The sequence below is a fragment of the Taurulus bubalis genome, assembly GCF_910589615.1.
Source record: "Taurulus bubalis genome assembly, chromosome: 17".
NCBI classification, from domain to species: Eukaryota; Metazoa; Chordata; class Actinopteri; order Perciformes; family Cottidae; genus Taurulus; species Taurulus bubalis.
In genome coordinates this window covers 7,073,749-7,100,992 of record NC_136605.1, presented here as the reverse complement: position 1 = coordinate 7,100,992, position 27,244 = coordinate 7,073,749, and the positions used below count along the sequence as shown (strand labels likewise).

At 41.1% G+C, this 27,244-nt stretch overlaps 1 protein-coding gene across 1 annotated transcript in view; it reads left to right on the top strand.

The window, feature by feature from the left end:
- Nucleotides 1-1,266: 1,266 nt before the first annotated feature.
- Nucleotides 1,267-27,244, top strand: part of mei1 (meiotic double-stranded break formation protein 1) — a gene marked incomplete at both ends in the record, with an annotated part of 51,509 nt that continues 25,531 nt past the window's right edge. The window contains 17 exons of the mRNA XM_079233549.1: nt 1,267-1,410; nt 1,741-1,864; nt 3,521-3,571; nt 5,356-5,429; nt 6,075-6,180; nt 11,510-11,719; nt 13,226-13,398; nt 14,546-14,654; nt 15,106-15,225; nt 16,190-16,289; nt 18,461-18,595; nt 19,021-19,135; nt 21,528-21,619; nt 21,919-22,066; nt 22,312-22,423; nt 24,455-24,515; nt 25,158-25,255. Coding sequence (XP_079089675.1) covers nt 1,267-1,410; nt 1,741-1,864; nt 3,521-3,571; nt 5,356-5,429; nt 6,075-6,180; nt 11,510-11,719; nt 13,226-13,398; nt 14,546-14,654; nt 15,106-15,225; nt 16,190-16,289; nt 18,461-18,595; nt 19,021-19,135; nt 21,528-21,619; nt 21,919-22,066; nt 22,312-22,423; nt 24,455-24,515; nt 25,158-25,255 — 1,972 coding nt within the window. The remainder of the gene's footprint in view (nt 1,411-1,740; nt 1,865-3,520; nt 3,572-5,355; nt 5,430-6,074; nt 6,181-11,509; nt 11,720-13,225; nt 13,399-14,545; nt 14,655-15,105; nt 15,226-16,189; nt 16,290-18,460; nt 18,596-19,020; nt 19,136-21,527; nt 21,620-21,918; nt 22,067-22,311; nt 22,424-24,454; nt 24,516-25,157; nt 25,256-27,244) is intronic.

Below are 27,244 nucleotides of genomic sequence, written 5' to 3'. Positions count from 1 at the left end.
CTTTTGTTGTCATGGCAATAACCAAATTGTGGCCTTCACTGCTAAATGATACTGAAAAACCGTCTCATGCATCCCACTATACCCACAGCATATTATTCAGCAATGACATTCCTCAGAGAATAAATTAATGCTGATGCATCATTTTGAAGATAGTGTATGCCTGTTGCTCAAGATATGAGCCTATACCGTTGAACTACAGAGACTTTTGATACACTTACATTTTTGATACAATTACTGTATGAACGCATGTGATAATGTGATAACAAGGCAAATTGGCACAATGGCATAATTACTGAGATTACTCCTCTCCGAATCAATCAAGTGTGATGTAGCTAATGGAGATCCAAGACATTTAGCCGATCAATATTCATTTGATGAAATGTCATAGATTCAACTTAAATACTTTCACTGTATGCAGTGTCCTCATGCTATTCTAACTTGTATTAGCAATTACTTATTGCCTGGAAATTATGGTGTAACAGCTTGGAATAATTGTCAACAATTGCTCACCACTGGACTTTGGTATATCAATGTCAATCTATAAGAATCAGGAAAGTTGTGTGGTTAATTCTTATTTGAGTTGACCTTTCTTGCCCCTACAAACAACTAAAACACAAATGCTCTAGGTAAAAATGTTCTTCGAAACACATTTGTGGAAATCAGACGTCCTAACACATCTGATAGGCTGATTATTTGAAATGTTTTACAACTATTCATTTGACCTTTAATACTTTCATAACATTATGTTGTATCAGTAGCATTACTTGTGTATTCGTTGCCATTATATTTGTTGTTGTACGTGTTTGTAAGTCGATGTCAAAATATTAAATATTAATAACCGTGTTATTAGTGGGAAGTCTCCGACCTCCGAGGTGACACGGAACGCAACAGGCGCACGCGACCTGCCCGCGAGCGCCTGATTAAACATCACGGAGTGGAATTCCCGTCCGAGTCGATCCGCCACATCGCGTTTTAGTTTAGTTAACGGTTAGTTTACCGAATTACATAAATGTCTCGTGGTAGCGTTGTCAATTAGGCCACTTTTTTTATTTTTTTAAGTTTCTCTTAAAAATAATGACGGTTGTTTTATGAGGAACGTGATGGAAATGTCTAATTTGCAAACGCTAGCTTGACCTCACAGTTAGCATTAATTAGTCACGCTATGTGTAGCCAGGTTGGTGAGCGTTTTGTTCACCTGCCTGACTGCAACATGATTTGAGAGGCCATAGTTTGCGTTTTTCTGTTTCAACAGGTGGAATGAGCGAAATGACAAGACGGGATATTGTTCTGGACAAGATCCACTTCCGGCATGACCCTAAATGGAGCGGCCGCCTGGGGCCTGCAGATGGGAGCGGGCCGCTGCTCTGTGTGGCCTGCGTCATCGAAATGATTGACAGTGAAGATATAGCGGTGAGGAGTATTCACTTGATTTATCTTATTCCATTATTTGACTGGATTCGTTGGCATTTGTGTGTATGTGTGTGTGTGTGTGTGTGTGTGTGTGTGTGTGTGTGTGTGTGTGCGTGTGTGCGTGCGTGTGTGTGTGTGTGTTTGTTTGTGTGTGTGTGTAAGTGTGTGTGTGTGTGTCTGTGTGTGTGTGTCTGTGTGTTATCCCCCAGCGTTTCCTATCTTAGGTACTTTTATAGGATTCATCACAAAATATTTAAACTACATTATCCTGTTGATTTCCCCTTTATTGACCCTCCCATATCTCTCTACCTCCCTCTGTTTCTGCTGCAGTTAGTGAGGAAGTCTTTTGCCTTGTCTAGCATCAGTGGCGTGCTGAGGGGTTCTCCGGGGGCCTTGAGAGAGCTGCTCCTACAGGACGACCGGGCCTCTCTGCGATTTATAGCTTCTCTACTGGGTGAGAAATAGTGGATCATACAAATTAAGACGTGAAGGAAGGACTAGCAAGAATGACTGGGAAGCTCTGGGCTTTCATCTCTCACCTGTTCTGCTGTCGCAAATATTACGCTGATAAGTCATAATGTGGGTTTGTGTTTGGGAAGGTAATTTAACAAGAAGCATCAACTGTACGTTTTACTGAGCACTGCACAGATCTTCCATTTGATATTGCCATCACAAACCAGCACTAACAACTAATCTCCACTGGGTCGGTCCACAGTCGTTGCTAGTGTTGCAGTCACCTCACATCTTTTCTGCAAGGTCAGACCGAACAAACAGGACAATAGATCTTATCACAATACCTGTGCTATCTGAGTAGTTTACAGAAATAATCAATATTATGTAATTATATTTAAAAATAGATTAAATAGAGTTGACCAGCTGTTCACTGCTTTTCTTCCATGTTACAGACATAATCAAAGTAGACATTGACCATCTGTGGATCAAACCCATACATTGCATTTACAGATGATGAACTGAGCAGATCTTTGGCCCTTCATTAAGTACCGGGTATATAACTGCTGTTCCTCTTTCCTGACAGCTGGATTAAATCAAATGTGAAGTTGTCTGGTAATACAATTGCACAGTTTAATTTAAACTACTTGTTTCCGACTGTCTAAATACTGTTCAAATATTCTCTGCTGACCAAGCTATAAGTAGAGTATAAAGCTGCATACCGATGCAATAATTATTTTGTTATGATACAATGATTGATGAGAATCTTCAATGAATTGGTGCAGCCCTCATCCATCTATCTTGGTTGTATATAAAGTCATCAATATTATGACAACCGCCGAGTGAAGCCAGTTACCCTCCGAGATCCTCCTTGCGTACAGAGAGAGTAGCTCTACTATCCCTGTATATTGGTAAATACTTTTCGGCCAGTACATTATCCCCACCACTATTAATTACTAAGGCTTCTAGAGGACTAGCACAGTTTATACAATTCTTACCGCCAAAGTGTGTTTTTATGGAACTGATACTTATCTCCTTGGATGAATTTCACCAGGTTATTACAGCGTAAATTATTATGCCATTTGAGCTTTAATCAAATTTGGGCAATGAGAGGATGTGTGGCAAAATGGGAAGTCTGTTAAAGCTGCGGCCAATATGACAGTAAAAGCCATTACGGTGCTTGTGGGGCGAAACTGAGTTCCACCATGTGCCATCGAGAGCATAATCCAATTTAAAATAAGCCTTTCATTTCATATTTACATGCTTGTAGGGTAGTATACACAAATGCAGACATAGCAATTCCAGTATTTCTCACACACTTGCTTCATGAAATTGTTTTTTTTTTGTTCTATTGCTGCTTTATGTTTTGGAAATACTGCAAAGCTAACGCAGGATGCAGTAGATTAGAGACTGTCACACAGGTTCCATTTGGGTACAAACTGTACAGTATGATCAATTTGACCTCGAGCCTCAATAACATGAATCTCCTTCTACTTTTGTGTCTTCTATTTTAAGGTCCCATTTTTTAACCTTGTTAATTCCTTTCTCGTTTATCCATTCTCCTTTTTCATATTATACCTTTGGTAGAGCTCTTAATGCCACAATGGGTTTGTAAAGTGTGCTCTTTAAATCCACCGTGTCATTTCTGTTCTGTCCCTAGGGATGCTTCACAAAGTGGAGGACCAAGCCACTCAGGAAAACGTTGACCAAGGTGAAGAGATGCTTCTTTCAGGTTCAGATAATACGCGTGTGCGCTTGTATGCGGACATACACCCAGCTCACAAACATAGACACAGACTTTTGTTGATGTAGTTGTTACAATGCAGAGTCTGAGACACACACACACACACACACACACACACACACACACACACACACACACACACACACACACACACACACACACACACACAGGCTATATGTCAATTTTTTATTTTTAATCTCAAAGACACTTCCACAAGAACTCTCTTTGTGACTGTGATAATGGTCTCTGCCGGTTACTAAGGTGATCTTACATTGACTTCACCCAGCAGTTTCTAAATGTAATGCTCTTGACTTCATTTTATTGATATTATTTTACTGCTACACTTTGCACTAGCTTGTCTCTTTGAATTGAATGATCAGTTTAGGCTGCTATATGCAGATTCGGTCGTAATGTTGGACTCACAGTGAACTAAGCTGTCAGATTGGTCTCACTGCAGCAAAGTCTTCCAAAATGCAAAAGATCTTATGGCGTGAGGAGATATTATGGTAGCTTTCTCAAACATGCCTCAGGGACCACTTTGCTGTAATAGTTAAGTAGAGTGCTTAAAATTTGACACTGGTTTTGCTCTTTGCACAGAAAATTTGTGAAGAACACACTGTGAAACTCATTTGAGCCCTATAAATAATGCAGTCATAATGTTTGTGTGTGTGTGTGTGTGTGTGTGTGTGTGTGTGTGTGTGTGTGTGTGTGTGTGTGTGTGTGTGTGTGTGTGTGTGTGTGTGGGAGGAGGAACAAAGTAGGGGAAAGAAAGCCATGCATACCGGCATGTTGCCTTTGTGACACTATGAGTCTCCAGCAGGTATCTGTAGAGTCAGTCTATAAGGAACAACATCATCATTGATCCCTTAAGAAAGGAGCAAAACATGGCAAGGCACAGAATCTAAAGTTAAACATTTGCTGGCTGACAATTTGGAATTTGACCCCCAAATCAATTGAGGTTGAAAATGTACATCGCAAGGGAAAATGTGAAGATCAAGCTAATCATTTAATCCATTGTGATGAAGCGGCTCAGATTCAAAAATAAAGTGGGAATTTGAAAAAATCAACAGACATTGTGAGACAGAAAGTAATGTAGCTGAGGCCTAAACTTTAGGAAGCATGTGACGAGGAACATATTGCATAAATACTGTATGCTATGATCAACCTATTGTTCATAAACCAAGGTCCTCATCTATAATTTGATAGCATGTCCATATTTTATCTTGGTAACTGTGTCAGTATTCATTCTGGATTATTATAAATCAAGAACAACATATCAAACATGATAAAGTATATTCCCAAAAGATCTGCTCTGCATGCAGTAAGAGTATGGAAAATTCAGTATATGAATTTGGTATCTGCAAAAGTGGTTATCACTCAAAATCAACACATTAGATTTTTTCAAATACAGTAGAGTGGGTTACTTGGACTTGACACTTAATTTTTAATGTTCTTGATAATACTAATTACAATTCTATAATAGATGGCAAAACAATTTATGTCAAAGACTAAACCTCTGCCCTTTGCACTCTAGAAATCAACAACATAAGTTCTAGTTATGACGTAAATTAACCTGATTTGAAATGTTCTAACCTTTTTTGCAGGGAACGGAGAGATGTAAATATTATGAAGGAAGAGATTAAGCTTAAACTGTAATGCCAAAGTGTAATGACTGTCTGTGTGTGTGTGTGTGTGTGTGTGTGTGTGTGTGTGTGTGTGTGTGTGTGTGTGTGTGTGTTTGTGTGTGCCAGTGCTGGTTCAGCTGCTTTTGGAGCTCCAGTGCGAGCTGTCGTACCGCTTTGTTTTGGATGAGATCTACGAACAGGTGGGACTAGCACACTTCTGGACATTTAAAGAAACACACCTGCTCCTCCACACGTGCAGGCACAGAACATACATCAACGTCATAAAATATTTAGCAGCGCTCGTGAAACCCACAACATATCCTCCCAGGGTCGTTTAGTAAACAGACTGGGCTGGTCTCCCTCTTGCCGCTGTTGTTGTCGCCTCTCGGGAAAGCAGCCGTGGAAAAGACTCAATTGAGCAGCCGGCGCAGGTGGATGATAGTAAAGCTGTGTGAACTGATGATGTACAGCACCAGGCATAGCTGCAGAAAAAGTCTCATGTATGTTGCTAGAATACATTCTGATTAGAACTAATAGTTCAGAAAAAAACATGAATTACAGGGATTTGTCTCGGATTAATATGGATCAGATGGATAAGGATCGGAGTATCAATTGTGGGGTTGTGGTATTTGTAGTTAAATCATTTCAACATAATGGTAAATGAAAATCGTAGATAAGATTATGGAAGTATATATTTTTTCATGCCTGCTGTGCTACTAAAATAATACCTATAAATCTAGTTAAAATTCTTGGAAGCTTTCCATTGTATATATATGTGCCTGTGCTATGTTCCTTTGTTGTGTATCTATCGCTATTGATTTTGATTTTGTGCATTCCCTGTCCAGCTGAGAGTACAGCTCAGTGTGAAGGGTTTCCTGCCCACCTTCAACTTCTTGGGGAACCTCGTGGAAGCAGTTCCCAATGTGGCACACAGTCTGGTGACGAAGTATGGTGAGGCACTGCAAGAGACACACCCAGTCACATCTCAGTTATATATACAGGGCCCTATTCTTCGTACCTGGTTTACTGAGTTAGCCGGATAATTTTCAGGATAAGATTACGTAGGTCAGGCTTTTCGGTTCTTCGAAGCAAGTTTAGAAAAATCACCACACGGCGTAGCCGAGCATTGTCCGTCTCACATACTGTATGCATAGACTGGATCCCAGTGTCTCACAGACGAGATCACAGCCTTGAGCTTTTTTGCAAGTGGTACATGTCTGTACAGTGTTGGCGATGCAGAGAACATCGGGAAAGCTGCTGCATGCCGCGCTGTTTGGGTGATGAGGCACTTAAAATTAGCCAATACATTTTCCCAAAATGTACGCATTTAACTTGATCTATTTGCGATGCTTATGTGACTCTAGCTCGACCAGCGGGGGCTGCGTTATGCTGCGTTCACAACAGGAAGTGTTGCGAATATTCGCTACACTTTGGATGTGACCGCACCATTAGACTTTGCCATGATTATGGACTTAAATTCATCATATGTAGTCATGATCATCTCCTGCTCCTCCATGGAGAAAAGAGTTTATTTGCCATTGTAGCGTTTGAAGATCATCAAATCTGTGTTCGACTCCTCCCCCTTTTGAAGAGGAGCGTGTACGCGCAATTATCCAGATGACTGACGTCTGGTTCGAATTAACAAGACCGTTTGAGGACGGGTCAACCTTTGAAGAACGGGAAAGCCTGATGTCAATCATCTCGCTAATTTATCGACTTTGTTGAACCACGTACGAAGAATACCCCCCTGCACAATGGTGAACAGCTGTGTGTTTACTTTTGCATTGTCATTTTTAATGGTTATGACTGGCACTTACAGTCAATAAAGCTAGTGTTTTAAAAAATAACCTTGCTTTGTGAGAGGGCAGGTGATACTTGTAAATGTTGTCAGCAGTTCACAGTGTTCTGTCTACTTTTCTTGATACTGGACAGAAGGGTGATGAATTTAGTTAATTTGTTAATGTAATTTACAGAGTTGCACAATCATTTGGGGCAGAACAGATAATCTGATAAAAATTGGTTTGGGTCCGTTTTAAAACTGCAAATGAGTTTTGATCGGGTCAGATCTCAGATGGCTCCACATGCTGTTGCGCCTGTTATGTCTATCTTCTCTGTGCCTTCTAAAATAATTGGATTCATAAAAATAATGCGACACTGGGGCAATTCACCTTGAAAGCTGAGATCGAGAAATATATTCAACTTGAATGGAAGAGAAGGATATGAAAGAATATTACATTTTCCGCATCCCCTGTTCTCTCGGCACCGGGATATCCACAATGAAATCACGACAGCCTATTTTGACCTTTTCAATGACATCCCTAATGCATAGAAAAAGTTGTACTGTGTCCACTTTCGAAATGGTCTTGGGGAAAAAGTCATAAAACTGTATTTTTCATATCCTTTTTTCCCCGGCACTTCCCCAATTCAATCTCTCTAGCCGCTATGACCTTTTCAATTACGCTCCAGCTGCATGGTCAATGCCATGCCAGCTCTACAAAAGTTACAAATACATGTTCATCCAACCTTTACCCTGAAATTCCCCATATAAATGGATATATATACATATACTGTATATAATATGTGTGTGTATAATCCTGCAGTGTAGTGAGGCAGAATCGATTTAATCTCTGCCACAATCACCTGTATGATGGCCGTCTACTTCCTGAACCATTACGCACTCTTTTTAATGCACATCGTTAATCAACCTCAAGTATGTGTGTGTGTGTGTGTGTGTGTTGTTGTTGTATGTTTGTGTCATGCTCGAACGCTTGTTTTTACAGGCAAGAGTGAATGTGAGCCTTGTGCCAAATGAAGCAGGCGGCAGAGTTATTTCACTGTGCAACATGTGTGTCCACCTTCATGTATTTTAATGAGTTTTACAAGCTCCCCTGAACAGCCTCAGGTAGCGGCGGGTTGTTGTGATGCGGATGCGAGATGCGGGCTGCCACTATTGACTGTGTGCGTCTGTCTGTGGCCTGTCACTCAACGAGTCTCTGTGGGGCTGTTTGGACTAATGACAACAGCACAGCAACGACAACACGGCCCAGAGCACCCAACACATTTCTCTCTTGCTCTCTCTCTCTCTGACTACCTGTCCGCCTGCCCGTCTAACTGATTAACCCCTTTGCTTTTCTCTGCCTGAACCTGTTCTGTATTCTCTCTCTCTCTCTTTTTCTCTCTTTCTGTTCCCCCCGCCCTCGCTCATTTCTGCATTGCCGGTGTCTCACTCTCGTAGGTCCTAACTGAGGAGTGGATACAGACAAATGAGTGAGCAGGGAGGGAAGATGAAGCGTTAATGAGATGAGGAAAGAGGAAGGCAGTCAAAGATAACAAGGCAGATGAGGGAGGGAAAGGACAACGACTGCAGTGTTTCTAATGCTACGTTCACACCAAAAGCACTGCAAATTTTCTCAACGCTTTTTCGCATGACTTTACTCGCTCAACTTATCTCCGTAAAAACTGTTGCTATTTCTGCTATCCACCATGTCAATAACCACCAGTTCTGCTTTATACTTGTTGTGGAAGTCCCACAAACATCGGAACATCTGACGCTAGAAATTTGCGTTGTTCGCAACCATCCGTGTCTGTGCATTGACTTTGCATGCAATCTATTCGCGCGAAAAATTTGCAACGCTTTACAGGTTCAGATGATCACAGCTCACTATAAATTCACTAAATAAAATAAATTCACTACATAATATCTCTGATCAGACGTCAAATGAATGCGCCTACAGCTGTGTTTCGAAGCTCAAAGTCAAAAACTACAGAAAGGCTCAGTCAAGCCGGCTGAAGCAACAAGTGCAAAAACAACAGAGCACCGCTGTAGAAAGCAGATCACAAGACGAACAGAGAGCGGTAGTTCACAGCGTCACAGTGGGACAGCAGAACGGTAAAGAAGCCAAAACGGAAATGAACCTTTTGGTTTTACACGTTAAAGAAAGCAAAAGGAACATGTTTGATCTTTTTTTTAGTCATCTCTTTGTGCGTCTCTCTCTCGCATGTATGCGTCATAAAAAGTGGTGTTCAACCACAATGAGGCTTTTTATGTTACCACTCTCTGCTTGTGGAGGTCTTATCTCCCTCCTCCCCTTCTCCCTCTTCTTCGCTCTCTCCTCTCTTTGAGCCTGGCTCTCTTCTCTCTCATGTATTTTGGTTTAATCAAACATGTCTGGGAGCCTGTCCTACCTCACATGGGGTTTGATCTGCTGCACAGGGCAGCTGGTTTTGGGCTTGGCTGTCCGGCTCTGTCGTCTCTTTGCATCTCTCTTCTCCTCTCGCTGAGTCTTTGTTCCTCTGTCTCTTTCCACCTCCAGTGCTGCCCGGCGCTTAAACATCGTTCATCCTCTGTTGTCAAAGAAGCTCTCTTTCTACTCGAGAGCCATTTTCTGTCTGACCTTTTTAAAATGTTCACTAATAATTTGATTATATCCACAATAATAAAGTAGGTATTGCAGCTGCCACATAAACGCTCAAGGTTACCTTACTGGCATTAAGATCCCTGATTGACTGAGCTTGTACCAGCAAATTAATTATCTTTTGTGATCACAGTGTGTTGCTTTAGGCCTTTGATTTAACGTCTTCCGTTACTCTCGTTCACTCATTAGACCTGATCTGTATTTCGGGGATGTGGTCATTTGCTCTCTGAGCTATGATAGAGGTGTGTCCCAACGTCATTGTTTCAGCACACACACACACACACACACACACACACACACACACACACACACACACACACACACACACACACACACACACACCTTTTCTCCCCCTGTCTTCGTTCAATATGTCAGAGCACACCTCCCCCCCCCCCCCCTACTGCTCAGTGCACGGCCCGCTTGTTTATTTAAAGTTAATTGATATTTAACGTGTCACATGTCGAAATTGCACCAATTTTGCCACACCGCATTGTCGACTATACTACAGGGATTTTTATCATCATTTATTTATGTTTACAGAATAATGCATTAAGGCTATTCTATATTTACAAAGCTACGTCCTTTTTTTCCAGGTGGAGTTTTTTCCCCCTATGTTTGTTGCCTAAGTACGTTTTAGCTCATGTCACTTCTTTAATTTGTATCTTGATAGAAACAACTGTGATGTTAGAGACTAATTATATGTTATTTTATTCAAGTACTATACATAAATACTGTCGCTCATTTGCAACAACATAAAAAAGAAAGAAATGTGTCACTTAGTATATGTATCTGTCTTGTGTTTTCTGACTCTTGTGGATGGCTCTCCCTCCCTCTTATACTCCCCCACCATCTGGCTTTCTCTCTTTCTCTCACTCAGCCTTTCTACCTCCACCAGCTCTTCTTATCTTTCTCTTTTGCACCACCACTGTCTCTCCAAAAGTGTCTCTCTCTCTACCCTCTGTCTTTCTCTCTTTTCCCATTCTTCAGATTCTGAATAATTCTCTGTCTTTGTCAGTAAGCCAACCTGTGAGTCTCAGAGAGGAGACTCCTATCCTACCCCTATGTATCTCCTTGTTTCATTCTCTTCCGCCTGCCATTTTACTGTGCTCTCTCCTCAATAGCCTGACGTCAATCCTTTCATCTTCATGGCAACTTTCCCCTCCGTGTTGGCTCTAGCATTGTCTGTCATCGCTTACGAAGTCATTCAGGTGAAACTCACAAACAGACTTTGTTCCCAGGGGTTTGCTTCATTTCAACGCTTCATTGTGCTGTTTATCTGTGCTCCTCTTGCAATATATAATCGTTAACTCTCCACTGGGTTTCTTTGTCTGCTCCTCCCTTACCTTTAAAGGGGGACTTTAGTATTTTTCAACCAGGACCCTATTTTTCTCTCTAAACAGTCTTTTGTATTGAGGGAGAACTCGGCAGCCTCTAAACGGACAATAATGTAATCGATCGGGGCAATTACTCATCGCCAGTGTGCGACGAGTAAATGTGCTTGTTTTTGCCGCTGACCGTGTCTGATAACATTTTGGAAAAGACTCTCCAGGGAAATAAAACTAATACATTTTGATTTTGGGCCTTGTTATGAAATCCTGTGGCCTCATCCACATTGTGGTAATTAGTAAAATATTCAGCTATGACACTGAAAATCTTTTAGATCACACTTGCTGTACTCCAGACAGTCCGGATCAAGTAAAACCCAAGTAAACCTTTTTATCTGTAGACGCATCACAAGATTAAACACACTTTACTTGATTTGTTGCATTGGTATACAAGATATTTTGTTGTTGCAGTTGCACCGACCTGGTTTTCCCTTCTTTTATTCTGCGTGTACTCACCTGTCCCTCGTCTCTGTCCTCCAGTGCCCTTGCTGGAGCGCCTGTGCTCGGCCTTGTTTTACCCGGATGAAACGCTGAAGGCTTCGGTCCTGTATGTGTGGCTCAAACTGTTGGGGACAGCTGGGGGCTCGGCGGCTCAGTCTCTGCCCACTGCCATCAGGGACAGAGTGTGTATCCTGCTGCTGCAGACCTTGGCCAATGCCAGCTCCCCGCAACTCATCAAAAACTGTGTTGGTGAGAAAAAAACATCTTATTTTATTCCGATGTCTTGAGCAAAGACAAGGGATATATTCTATATAAGGATATTCTTCTTGAACTGAAAGTTTTCATGACAACATGTGTGTTTAGAGTTTTGTGACTTTTCCACATTTAAGAACGTACTTCTTTTTTAAATGAGCGTGTAAAAGCATCCTTGAGAGCATCATTAGCTGCCAGGACAGAAAAAGATTGGCTTCATTTCTTTTTCTGAAGCACTAGATAGTTTAAGTGAGATTGAATCGCTTTCTTCTACAGGTTTGAAGTTGTTGAGATCAGTACAGCGTGCTTATTTTAGGCAAGCATGAAAAATACAATTATCGGGCCAAGATAAAGGGAGGATGTTATTAAAAATAGATAGACATTTTTACTGAGCACAACAACAGCTAGTTTGGTGACAGAGTCAGGGAATGGCTATTGTGAATCTGTTGTCATGTAGGAAACATCATCTCACTCCCAGCTGCTTGGGATAGAATTAGGATTGGGATTTATGAGATGTGGATTTAACAGAGGAATAAAAGGCTTTATAGCCCTGGTGGCAATTATGTTCACTTTTAAAAGAATTGTCAGAACCACGGTGAATTCACAAACTGCTGTCTCATCATAATAAATCCCCACTAGTTAGTGGGGATTATTAATAATGAAATAGAGCCGGTTGTTCTTTTTTTAGAAAAGCTAAAAGGCCATAAAATAACACGTTCATCATCATATTTCTCAGTGAAGATCCAGAATCTACTTAAGAGTGAAGCTAGATGGAGAAAGAGGAGTGATTATACGGGGATGAAATAGTGTTGCTATCTTGTAGGAATTTTCATTTAATTAAAAAATGTTAGCGTGTGCAGTGGGTGATAACCAGGATGACGTTATTAAAAAGGAAAGTCATTATTATCGAGACATTTGAAGTTGTTTTATCACTGTATTAATTTTGGAGAGGTGGGATGCATTGTGGGCCTAGAATAGAGGTGCAAGGTTGGTTTATTCCAGCTTTTACAGGAGCCGCAGTTCAGATTTTTCTGTTGTTTGTGTAATTTTGAATGGATTGAATCTTAATAGGTTCAACCTTCCCAGCCCTGGTGAGAACAGCAACATGGAGGACTTAAACAGGATTATTGTTTTTGTTTTTGTATTTAGTGCTGTATTATCAACACAGCGTTCAAGAGTTTTCCATGAAAAGAAAATGTGCTTTTTATGATCTCTTGCGTTTATGTACTTTGTCCCCAAGTGACTGGAAAGGAAAATATGTAATTGCTAATTATATAACTGTTTATTGCATTGTGTGTTCTGATTTGTGCACAGTAAGACTTCGTTATAATATCCTTTTGTGGATCCTTTCCCCAGACTTGACTTTTATTATTGCAAGAGTTATGCCTGTCATCATAAATGTATCTTGTCCAAAATCTTGTTATCGATGTGTTAGGACTTGTGTCTAAGTTCAGAATGCTGTGCTTTGTCATCAGTAACTGTATTGTGTCTTTCGTCTGTTAGGCCTGCTGTGGTTGCTGTTGCAGCTGAAAGGGACCGTGTCAGTTCTGATGAGCAGCAATACCGATCAGATCATGAGCCATGAGAACCAGAACATCCATACCGACAACGACCTCAGCCAAGACCAAGAGCAACAGTCCCCGGACCAGTGCCCTCTGCCTCTCATGCTGAAAAAGGTCTCTGTCTAAACATCCTGCTCCCACCCCCAAGACCCACATACTGACACTGACGATAATCATAACAAGAAGTTCTAATCCTGGATTAATTTCCCTTTGAATAGGGGTTCAGGGAGGGTTTACCCTGGACAAAGATGTGTGCTTCATGCCTGGGAAATCAATGTGTAGAGGACATCTAGTTAGATTTTCTCAGTTATGACTCTTTTTTGTAGATAACCATTGTGTGTTGAGTTGATCTAAAAATCAAACCCTAACATTCACACCAAAAGCAAAGCAAATTTTCGTGTCACTTTACTCGCGTGAGTTTATTCGTCGGACTATTAGTGGTCATTCGCTTCAGAGGAGAAGTGGCTTATCTCCATGGGAATAGGTATCATTTACGCCATCCACCATGTAAAATATATTTCTGCTTTGTACATGTTGTGGAAGTCCCACAAACTCCCTTGTGTTTGGGTTCATAATATTATCCGTAGCCGTACACAGCTAGGTACATTTCACCGACTTCTCCAGGAACTGCGTCTTGATGAGAGCCCGGGTGCCCACAAACTACGATCAACTTATCCTCCAGAGTTTCCGATTCAACGACGAGAGGATGTCAGTGATGACAGGCGGAGGCGCCCACTTGCATCTTTGCATTGACTTTACATTTAATCCACTCGTGCGAAAAATTCGCTTTGCGTTGAGTTGGGTGAATGCAGCATTACACTACAGAGAACTTGAAGGGTAAAAAAAAAGTTGCAAAGATAATCAACCATAACAGTGCTTCACAAAAACCTAACAAGAAAATGGATGGTTTAGTAGCTGTTATTGGTACATTATTGTTATTTTATATACAGCACATCAAGCCTCACCCAATGCTAAACCGACATTCTTAAAGGAGTTTATAGATCAGAAATCATGTAAATTTGACAAATCTACAAAAACATGATCATTTCCAAGTGTGTGCAAGCTGACCGGTTGCGTCATGGTACTGATATTTGACAGCCTTTGACAAATTCATAAACTAAAATGACCTAAACTAAGAGTATAGACAGTGTACTGTAGATGCTCAGACATGTAATGTATGTATCTACAAGATGAAAGCTCTGAACACTGTTTTCAATGCTAGATGGATTCTAATAAAGCCCATACAATGTTTTTCTCCCAGTTGCTGATGAGTGGTGATGAGACGTTGCAGGCGACCAGTGCAAGGTGTATTGCATCTATCCTGGTTCATTCCCAGTGCAGTGCTCACTTCATCAAGGCTGACGTAACTGGTGATACGCACACACAGACACACAAACATGCTAGCTATGCAAGCTGTTGCCCTCTCGGCTTTGTCTTCTACAAATAATTTAATCTCCTGTCCTCTACGTTCCATTTCGACTCGTTCTCTTTGTCTTTTTTATTATTTCCCTAGCTGTCACTCTGTGTATATCGCTTTCTTCTTGTTTGCCTTTGTTGCTTTCTGCTCTGCTTTTATATGTTTCCCTTCAGCACTGCAGTGGATTTATTTGTAACATTTCTAAATGAGGCTTTCAATAACAATATAAACATCCTTTTTTTGTTTAGCATTCGCTAAATTTGCATGAAAAACATTACACCCTGTTTTCGCCATGGTATGATGATGCTACACAAGAGTATTGTAGTGAATAGTGTAGCAACATTGTGTCATTTACCCCCTCACACATGTTCTCTTTTTCTTTCCATCGCTCTTCTCCCTCATAGAGTTTCTGTTCGACCGTCTGGCCAGCTGTCAGAATGAGATGCTGCTGTGGTCGGTCTACAGCTGTTTGATGTTACTGACTGGGGACCCACTCTTCTTCTCCCAGTGTCACTCGGTCTACGGTAAGAGAACTTAGACAGATTGCTGTTCTGCATAAAACAGCGTCAGACAGCACTTCCGACAATACTGAGGAATCTCTATGTGAAAGGGGCCATTGTAGGACTTCAGAGTTTCGTGGTATATCAGTTAACATCTGAAAATGTATTGATGGAAATATAGGTCATGTGACAGCTTATACACAAAAGTCTGAACCATGAATAATTCAACAACAACCGTAATAAATGAAAGATAACCGCGAGCATTACGTCATGTAAACTGACCACGTACTGTACAGATCAGACTGGAGACGTAACCACTTACAAAGATGGGTGAGTAGTATTTGCCATCTTCCGACGCTTGTACTTTTTGAAACAGAAAACACGCGTTTAATATTGTGATGTTTGCTAGTAATGATTCATAATAAAGCCAACAGCTAGGAGGAAACTGTCAGCCGATCTCCCAGTCTCGTGGACATAATGCACAAAACTAGATATGCTACTAGTTCACACCTATGTGTTTTATTAGAACAAATATCTCAATTACAGTATTGTTCAATTCTGAAACCCCTAGTGTGTGTGTGTGTGTGTGTGTGTGTGTGTTTCATATCTTCTATGAGTGTGTGCCTTTACAGTAGGTGATGAGAAGTTGTTTGAAAAGCACTTGCAATAAAAACCTAATTTACCAGTACACAGGATATCTGGTGTAACCATCCCTTGTGCTATTAGGTTCCCAGTCTAGCTTAGTATCAACATGAGGTCTTTACAGCAGATTCTGTGTCGCCGTAAATTAGAAAGATGTACCACTGCCACTGTTTTTTTGATATGCAGGATTTTGTGTTAGTTGGTGTGATGATGCTTTGCACATGTGTTCCATTTATGAGCATGTCACTCTCATTTTTATGCAGGAAATAAGTTTCTGAAGATGAGATGGATATGTTTCTGTCGGCCAGGTCGAGTATTTCTTTGTCACAATGAGTTTGTGTGTTAGGTATTGACTCCATTGTGCGCAGTCTGAAGGAGGCTCTGCAGCTGACCAACTCTGAAGTGCCGAAACAAGGTCTTCTGCTCCTTACTGAGATACTGGAAAGGTGAGACTGTGTGTGTGTGTGTGTGTGTGTGTGTGTGTGTGTGTGTGTGTGCGCGCGTGCGTTTGTGTTTGTATATGAAATTAACTGAAAAATTTGCTGCGCTTTGTTCACGACTATTCTTTAATAAGACAAGTATATTAATACTGCAGAGAGGAAATGTAATCAGCAACAACAATGGGGGACTTTTATTGTTAAAAATGTAAAGGAAATCCGATCACAAAGGTTGCATTGAATAGTGTCCACGTCGCAGGTAGACAGACAAAGCTGCAGCTAATAGCACTTTTTCTTTGCTGACATTTTCGACTCAAGGTCCCTTTTCGATAACTTGCAAATGCAAGTATTGTTAAACCCATGTTTGTGAAAGGTCAGTTCAGCTGAACACAAAAAAAACAACAGTTGAGAGTTTATTTATTTATTTAAGTTTTGAGATATCTGCTGCCGAGACCTCTGCCGCACTGAGAAGGATTGAAAAATGACGGCAAAAACCTTGTCCTGGTTTTTCACGATGATCCACAGACCTCACAGTAAACAGCTTTCGTTGGGAATTACTTTCAACTGAAGAAGCAATTTCTAGTTTATTCATTTATCATAACTTTATGCCATCGCCCACTGAACTCGGAAGAAAGATGTGTTATTGATTTGACATAATTATCATGCAATGAGATGGAGTTTGAACACACTTTGTAAAACTTACTAGTTGATCATATTTTGTGATATAATTACTTCATGATTATGAGTTATGTCATTGTTCTTCTTTCTGTTTTCCATTTCGTGGCATTTAAGAAGTTTTTACTTTATAACCAAATTAATAATGAAACTTTTGCGTTTTAATATCACCAAAACAAGACACCTATGCTAATGATGTTTTACACCACTGCATGTTCGTACATACACTGAACCACGCGAAACACAGAACAGCGACCTCCTGTAAAGCGTGTTAAATATGGAGCACTGGAAGGTTTAATTATATTTGAATTAAGTGTCTGCTGGCTCACAGATGAAAATATATCACGAGCCAGTAAAATTTGTCATATTTCTGCAAGGTTGACATAATTTTAATGGAATGTTCGCCCCGACACATGGCAATGATACAGAGGATAAGAGATTTCAAATGGCAAGGGAAATTTGTCCTTTACGCTGAGTGGAACAGTAAAACAAGTAGCCAGACCAGAGCTCTTAAAAGCTGAACAAGCTAAAGTGTGTGTGTGTGTGTGTGTGTGTGTGTGTGTGTGTGTGTGTGTGTGTGTGTGTGTGTGTGTGTGTGTGTGTGTGTGTGTGTGTGTGTGTGTGTGTGTGTGTGTGATGGCCATTGAATATGTGTAAGTGAGTGCTTCTTCGTTTGTGGCTGTTTTCGTGTGCGTTTGTATCCATAGATAAGCACCCATGTGTGTGTTTGTGTGCACCTTTGTGTGCATTGATGTGCTATTTAGGATGTTCTTTGTGACTACTGTTGTGGCAACAGGGAGCCAGTCCACAGCTGCTGTGGTGCTCCATCATAGAGCAGAGACATACTCTGGTGATCTTTGTAACGCCAATAGGTCGGCACTATTTGTTTATTATGTGTCGCTGCCCTGAAAGGGAGAAAACAAGTGTCTTTGTGGACGGTAGTGAGAGGGAGGGTGAGTTCGTTGTGACAGTCACTGACTGCTGTTATTGGTACAGCAAGCCAAATAATGACAGACAGACCAGGCAAAGGAACAGACTGTTGGGGCCAAAATGTCAAAAACCCATATCAGCAAACCATTCTGAAAGGCCGCTCCCCTTCTCTGTACTTTTGGCATAGATTCACCGGTCCATTCAGGATCCACGCAGTTCCATCTCATTTGGTAGTTGTCTCGATAATTGATTATTTGCTTACAACAGTGATTCCTGTAGAATTTATCGTAGATGCTAGCGCTGCATGTTATTGGGAAAAGCTGACATGGTCATTTTTCTTTCTTTCTGTGATTTATATTGCGATACGGAGGCCTTTTCACCTTAAATTTGGTAAGTGAAATGCTTTGGGCTGATGCACTTTGAGAGCAACATTTAAGAGGCTGGATCTATAAACATTGCAATGTCGATGATGAAACAACATATCGTGAAGCCCTAATAGAAGCCCATTTCCCTGCGTATTCCAGGAACCGCTTCAAGGCTACATTTAATAATGGCACTTATTTATCTGTGAACAGGCAGCCCCCGAGCGAGCGTCTGTTCCCCAGTGGTTCAGGTTTTGAGGCAGTTTCAGAGGCTGTGTTAGGTGGAGTCTGCTACTCCTGCCTGCTGGTAGCCACACAGGCTGCCAACGCTGCATCAGCCCTGTTCAGGTATACACAAACACATCCTGTCGACACATACAAGAGGCACACACTGTCAAGGACACTTTGTCTTCAGATTATGATTGTTTGTTCGTCCAAAAAATTGTCCTTCCAGACATTTTCTATGTTGGACTGCAAGTCAGTTACTCACATAGTCACTTACTGAGTCAACAGATGAACACACACATGTACAGTACACACGTGTATGCGCGTGCACCTGCACAATGTCACAGATAAACAGTAACACACACACATTCAGAGACGGAAAGGCTTCCTCGTAGTGATGGAGGTGTTTTTTCAAGGATACTCAACACACACGAGTTACACTCATAACGACGCATACAGACACACACTTACCCAGAAATTCCATCCTACCCCGTCCCCTCCTACTTAACACTCCTTTGTATAAACTGCTGTCACTCTGAATCCTCTAGACGGAACCACCAGTCCAGACCAGTCCAGTACAGGAAGATAGAGGGATTGATTGAGGCTATCACTAGCAGATTCTCAGAGCTGCCCCTCCCCTCTCCTGCCCGTCGTCGAAGCTCTGTGAGTTAGTTTTTCTTTATGTCTGATCCACAAATATATAATAAGGATACACAATTCAAGAACTGGCAGTGAAGAGAAGAGTCTGTGCCGTGTGTCTGAGACTTTGTCTTGTGGGGATTCTCTCAAGAGTATTTTTGTGATTATCACAACTGACATATCAGCTTTTGATGCTATCTAGCAACGTGTCAAACAGTACATCTGTGATTGACAGGTTCGATCAAGAGGAATTTCATTCTTCTGTGAAGGACTGAATGTCTTTTTCTGTTTGTTTTTTATAGCTGTTACTCATTGCAGCTTTCTGTCTCAGACTGGAGCATTACGCATGTAGCAGAGACAGTGATGCAACTGTCAGCAAGATATTTTCTGGTTGAATGTGTTCATGTCCCAACTTAAAGGGTACATGTATTAATGAATGCATGTAATTAGGGATGCCTATCAATCTTTCTTTTTTCTTTTTAAATGATCGTATTGGCTATATTAAGAACCCTTTACTTTACACAAGCTGTCACACAGGTGTCTATAATTAGAGGCGATTGTAGTATCTTTGCCAAAATTGTCTGCAGTGTGTAAATATTTTAAATTGGAAAATAAAAGCAGTCAACAGCCACTTGTAATGTCTGCAATGCAAGCATGGTAACACAGTAATGGAGCTGTGTTCAGTTCTACCGATTTGATACACCAAAAAATTTAAATAACCACATTATGGGATACAGTGAGTTCACTCAGGTTACTCAGGCAAAGACTGCACCCAAGCAGCTAACACCAGTAGATACTTTTAAAAGGTTACAGAGAGGATAATGGGATGCGTACTTTTCGACGACCAGCCCATCGCGGTTTTAGGGAATACAGGTTTTCGCCCACAGACATTTGGAGTTCTGATGCTTGCCCCGTGTCATTGCTTAGCCCCACTGCACACTGGATTGACTCCACTGTTGATTTAAAGCAGGAGATATTGCATGCTCATGACTTTTGCGGGTCACATACAGCAGAGCATGCAAACCAGAACATTGAGGAAATGAACACCGGGAAAAAAAACAAGCAAAGGGTCCATGTCATTTTGAGGGACAGTGTAAGAAATATTTTGAAAAGGCAGTGGATGATATGGGGGTTACCATGCGATGGCTTCATGGTGCGCATGCTTCAGCTGGTTGTACTCAAGGGTCTGCTTTCTCAGCGCAGCATCACGGACACAATGACTAACAAAACGAAGATTTTAAGACACTTAAAGCATTCATCACAGGCTCGTCTGGAAGATATCCAGATTGATTTGCTGAGGATACTCTCATTCAAGAGGTAAAGTAGAGGGAGGTAAGGAGGGCTTCCAGTGAAATGCCAGAGGCAGAGCCTGTGAAAAAGGCACACAGCAAGCAGCGGCCCCGGCAGGGTCTTTAATGAGATCTTAGAAGAGATTGAGGCTGGGGTCTGTGAGCTCCTCATCAGTAGTTGTTCAGGAGCAAACCATCCCAAGGTCAGAAATCCACTCCAGCACCGGAGGGCAAGTGCTGCACAATCTTCCCTCACTGGTTGCCACTGCAGCAAAGTTTCTCTGTGCCCCTTGTGGACAGCGAGAGACTCTTCAGTGCATTCTCAAATGTCGATGAAGAGAAGAGGAACTGGTTGAACGCTAACATGACAGAGATGCTGAGAGGAAGAGTATAACTGAATGAGAGAGAGAGAGAGAGAGAGAGAGAGCGCTCATGTAGCTGCTCCAATAAAAGCACTTTAAGAACTGCTCTTCCTTGATTTCAAAAGAGTGCCTTGAGATTTTGTTGTTTAGGTTTTACTGCAAATGCTTTTTTTTTCTTTTTTTCCTGTGTTAAGTTAAGTGTCATTAACATTTCTGTTGTTTATTGTGAGTATACTAGTTTTACTATAATGCTCCGTTAAGCGGAATTATGATTTTTATTCGTTGCGCCTGTGAATGTTAAAGCTAAGCTATTACACCACTCTAGTTTGATAACAATGCTGCACTAAGTGGAATTGTCAAGAGGCATTTAAACATATTTGAGCTTATTTCGTTTCATTAAGAAAACATTTGCTTGGATGCAGGCATTTTTAATGCCTTGCAGAGATACTTAATTGTCAAGCATATACATTGGATTGAATTTCATCATTTGAATGTACTTGAATTGTGCACTGTGCAACTGTATTATCTATTAAAACAGAAGTATCAGACTGGCAAATTGAATTACTCGGATTGGGACATCCGAACGAAGAAGGACATCAAGTTGTATTGTTTTAAACACCAACTTTAGTGATTCCCTTGAGGAACACTTTCTTTGTGATCTGACATGATTTAATCAAATTGGTCATGCTCATGCTCCACATCTCCCTCCTCTCACTCATCCTGTTTCTTTTCTTTTTTCCCCCATCTTTCTCTGGTATCCTCCAGAGGAGTCTGAAGAAGTCAGACCCCAACAGCCGGGCTTCCAGGTCCGAAGGGTTCCTGCTCCAGTCCCTGGTCTGTTTCCAGGCTGCCTGCAGGTCAGCACATTGTCGCGCCACATGTTCGGAGAGTTAAATGTCATCACTGGAAGAGTGAGAGTGAATATCCTTGTGAAAAGATTAGTTTTTCTTGTTACTTGTGTCTTAAACCATAGTATTGAATTAAGTGCCCAGTCTCAAAACTGTTTGTTTTCAGCTAACCCGCAGAATGCTTTCGTTGGAATGTAGATAAGGGAATTTAGTGAAATCCTTGGTACGCATGTTTACCAGTATGTCTTGTGTTATTTTTGTATGTATGTGAGTGGCTGTGTTTGCATTAATGTGTGTGTGTGTCCAAGGTTGGCCGAGGAGTGTTCATCAGAGCCTGGTATGAAGGAGAACACGTTCACAGCTCCATCTAAACACAGAAATGCTCAGGACTCACTGGAGTCTCTTTGTGAGTGTCTGCTGCACTGCTGCGACTCCGTCTGGATACCCATCGTCATTGTGAGATCTGAAAGCACACACTGGCTGTTTCTCTTAATAGCTCTATTAACACGCGCAGCCACACAGCCTCTGTCTTCATTTGCTTCGTGTGAACATGGACATTTGAGCCAATCGATCAGTACCTCTGCCGTCGTGCTAGTAATTGTTTTATTATGTTGTGTTTTTCTAAAGTTGGTTCTATTCAGGCTAGAAATCGATTAACTGTTTGTGTTGAGGTCATTGTGTGTGTGTGTGTGTGTGTGTAGACGATGTCTGAGCACGCACCCAACGCTCATATACTGCAGTACTTCTACTCCATCCTGTCCTTCCAGTTCACCCTGGTTCCATCTGTAATGCCTGTCTTTGCAAATAAGCTTGGTGAGTCACTGAACACTTTATAATCTTAAGTCAACATCACACAAGTGTCCCATGATTTGATTTGTATCACACATCCTGTCTTCTCATGGCAGCAAACTGGCATGTTGCCAGGTTGGGTGAGGCAATCCTGATGTCGGTATCTATCATCTTATGATTGTTCTACCTTAAATGGAAAAATCTTTCCCATTATCTGTCAATCCAGACTGTCGATCCCTGTAATATTATATAGATTGTGTGTGAGAGAAAAAGATTATGAACTCATTGCTGACGAGCTACAACGGAACTCATTTAATGTTAGATAAAGATAAATGCAATACTGACAACAGAGAAATATTAATTTTGTTTCATGAGTTTTCATACAGTCCTCTAGAGTAATACAACAAATATTGCCTTCATTAAAAATATATTTGGCATAATCAATGTCAAATTTGACATGTTTTTTTCCCTGCACACTGAATTTGGTAAATACGCCACTTAATGAAAATAAGACTTTATGGACCGTATTTTAAGAAAATGGACAGTGTTTCTCTTTTAATGTCTTTATCTGATGGTTGTCAGTGGAAAACTGAAAATGTAAAGATAGATTTCTGCTAATCTATGAGAAGAAGATTTATGATATCAAGAAGTGAGAGGCTGGTACAGGGTGAGCCCACAGCTCATGTTTTTAAAGTAGCCCCAGCTTTTATGTCTTGTTACTGCTGGTGACATGCAGCACCGCCCCACACCGCTGTAAAGCTGGAGGTGGTGGAATAAAAACACATTTCTGAACATGCCTGCTGCTTTAATGCAGATTTGCAAATGAAGTACCTTGCTTATAATAATGCATTTAATTTCAAGCATTTAATGTCTAACTTAACTAAATATGCTGAAACAATTATACTATTAATATCAGTTTCCAGCTAATCCAATAAAGAGCAAAAAAGCAATACGCTTTATTTAAGTATTATTTATTTAACACATCACAGATTTTGTTCCCCTTTGAAACACTGATTCTTTTTGTCAGGTAATGTTCATAAAACAAAAATCAAATGTTTTGCAGTTGAAAGAAACAGCAATGCTAACAGTACAGGGCTGTACCCAATAGTTTCATCATTCATAACGTAGATCATCACATTCTAAATTATTTACAAAATTGACAACAAGTTTTTTTCTCACAAAATATTCAGCTTCAATCCATATAAATTTTAAAAAAAAAAGCATTTTCACTGCAGTCCAAAAACAGTTTGCACACAAAGGGAGGCCAGTCTTAACGGAGCTCAATAGCAGCCCCTAATATAAAAACCTTACTAATAGTCGATTCTGCTCACATCAAAGATGGGACTAATTGCCTGACTGTTGACTGGATGGAATTTCATATCACTGTAGGGCAAAAACGAAGCAATCTGTCCAAAGCTGGCAGTCAGCACGATGAGCCTCAATTATTGGCAAGAAACGCGTTGCCGCCTCGGGCATCATTTCGAGCCGGTGTGGGGCATAAAACAGAAACTTAAGCTTTATATTTACGCTCAGAGCAGTTCTGCTGATATGGCTGAGCAGTACCTTGGCACAGGTCCACGAGAGAGTGAGTTAGGAGCTTTATGAAATATAATGTTCCCTCTGATAAGTGAGGGGTACTCTCTCTCCCACTGCACCACTGACACAGCCAAGACATTAAGTACAGCTTTACCATATAGCTTTTCCCCCCCCCACTAGAATTAAAACAGGACCGCTGTCTCATTACCTCCAACGTGGCCAAATGATGAGCTCTCCCCTCTGATCCCTCAGAGTTTTTTTTAATAATATAGTGTGTGTGGGGGTGTAGCTTTAAACCCAACATTAAATTAGCATGTCCCCGTTTGGGGCTACGTCATGAACTGAGGCGGAATCATGTGGCAGATTTCTGGCACAATATTGACAGGTGTCTCTACTGTTAAAACGACTTTTGTTTTGAAAGGTGTTGTATAAATAGTGTTTTTATTACCATGCTTCTCCCTTTCCTCATTTCTTACTGTCTCATCCTTTATTCTGCTCGACACCTCCTCTTCCCTCCAGCGTCCTCTGGTTTCTACAGGCTGCCTCTGGAACACAAAGGGCTGCTCTGTGCGGGAAACAGGTAAAGTGTAGCAGGACAACCTGAGGACACACAGACTCACTCACATACCTACACACCAATTTAAAAGTGTGTGTGTGTTTCTGTGTGTGTCTGTGTGTTAAACCATGGTGGCTCATAAAGCTGAGTTCTTATTATCATTCCCTGTTGGTGCACATTGAACAATGAGACAGATAATTCGACTGAGGCATCCGTCATTTTTGAGTCACTCTGTCTCCTTTTTTCCAATAAGCCAGTCCTCTCAGCAGTGCGTCAGTCTCAGAGCAACAGATCTGCGGCTTCAAAGCCTGCTGTGTGTGTGTGTTTAGATTGCGTATGTAAGCATATGAGCTTCTGTGTGTGTGCTAGTGTGGTCATAAATGTGACTCTCGAGGCTCGAGGCCCCGCTGCTCTGAGCTGTAATGAAACTGAACCATGCCGTTGCCTGTGTTTCATATTTGAAAAGACTAATTCGAGGCACATCCTCTCTCACAGTTCACTCTTCACGGCTTTACGTGTGGTAGATTTGGTCTAGATAGATAGTAGATTTAGACTCTTCCATTATTGCTGCCATTTTTCTGCTCTCTTCTGACTGTTTTTTTTTTCTCCGTATTTTTTGTGTATTTTCTCTGATTCTGTGTTCCTCCCTCTTTCCAATTCTTTCAGGCACCCATATCTGAATACGTCTTGCTGCGGTTTTCTACAGAAACTCAGTACATGTCTGCTTTATCAGTCCGACCCTGCTTCTGTCTCCTGTCTGCATGGTATGAAAATACACAAACACACACACACACACTCACATTCACACTCACACACACACTCACACTCACAGAGCGACATGAAGTGCCAGTTTAACCCTGTTCCTGTTTCCAAGCAATGTTGTCTGCGGCTGGTCGTCTGAGACTGTTGAAAAGATCTGTTTGTTGTGTAAAGAAGGTCAGGTGTGTTCAGTTGTCCAAATCTTTTATTTTCTTTCACTAGTTTTATCTTAAATTTTATTATCTAATAAAAAGTTCCAATCCCATTGGACTCCTATAAAAACCTGCGGAAACACTTTTAATTACCGTTTCAAATGGATGACATCATTGTTATTTAAGTCCTACAAGGACATTTTACCTGGTTGTGAAACAGACTCAACACAACACTGATGCCACTGACCTACCTACATAAGCAGGTGATGGTAAATATTCTTAAATCCTCTCATCGGGTCAGATTCTCTGCAACGTCAGACAAAAACATTCAAGGCATGCGGGTTCTGCTCCACGGGGCGGAGTCTGGCGGCTGCAGATCTTAACAAGTTTCTTTATAATTGCCACTCAACAGAGTTGCTTGTAATTGTTTTGGTGTGACAGTCTGAACTCCCATACTGACAGTGAGAGGTGATGTCAGGATGCTGTTTATGACACGAAGCGAAGGAAGCACTACCACTTTGGAGATTTGTGTCTTGAAGTAAGGTCTCAGCTGACTTTAAAGTTATTTTTCTCCAAATTTGTCCCCCGGCTCTAGTAAATGCACAGACCAAAGGGATATTCAACAAACTAAATCAAGCGGCATTTATTTAATAAACCAAACTAAACAACAAACAAATTGAGAGTTTAAGGTGAACATTTTCAAATGACATTCCAGTTTAAGTCCAGTTTATCTGTGTTGTATGCTCTCTCTCTCTCTCTCTCTCTCTATCTCGCTCTCTCTTTCTCTCTCTCTCTCTCTCACCCTGTGTGTTGACTTTAAACATCAATAACATTAAACAAGAGTCTCCCCTCTAATAAAGATGCCTGTTCTCTTAAATTAGATTTTTAATAATTACTCATTTAATTAAGCCTTACACTTTGAAGGCCAGAGAGGCTTTAGTGTCATAGACACTAAAGATGAGCTCCAGCTAGACTTAAAGGAAGGCACTCAGATGTGTTTACTGTAAACATGTTGAATGTGTGAAATGGCCTTGGATTAAACACTGAACAGTGTTTGCTTGCCGGTTGTTAGTTGCTGTTGATTAAAATGCAGATGCCGTTTGTGACCACACATATAACACCTCCAATTACAGGGGGATTGCCTCTGATTATGTTTCACTGAAGTAAATGATATTAGGGAAAGGTAACTTGAGGTGAAGTGAAGCGGTCAGTGAGGAAAAACAAAAGCTAAACTCCAGTGCTGTGCCCCTTCTGATCCCTTTTACCGTAGCGTCCCCTAAAATGAAATATAAGACGTGTTTTGTTGGAAACTGCCGTTGTTCCCCAGAGACATGATGTGACATTGAGACCTGAGTTGAGTCAAATATTTCTTTTAAGTAATGAGATGTAAGAGTTGTTTGAGCAAGTGTGAAGGTGTGTGTGTGTTAGTATGCGTGCCGCGTGTGTGTTTGTTTGCGCTTGTGGCTTTGAATAATGGCTTCTGCGGAGCTAGACTCCTGTTTGTTCCCTTTCATCACCCTTATCTGTTTGTTTCATTTTCAGCCTCTCATTTTTCTTATTAAACAGATTGGATTTTTTGCCGCTTCTCCTCGCCATCTTGTTCTGTCCACACCCTCTCTTTCAGAGTTCGGATTGTGTGTTTTGTTGATTGAATAACTGCAATGTTTCCGATTTAATTGTGATTTGTTTCGTGTGTCATTTCTACTTTTGCACGTGTCTGACAATTGAATAATTGCTCAAATGTTTCTTCTCTGTCCCACAATCTCACTGCAGCCTGCTTTGTTGGACCGTTTGTTGTCTTCTTCCATCTGATGTTTCCCTTCTCATCCTCCTTCTCTCCCC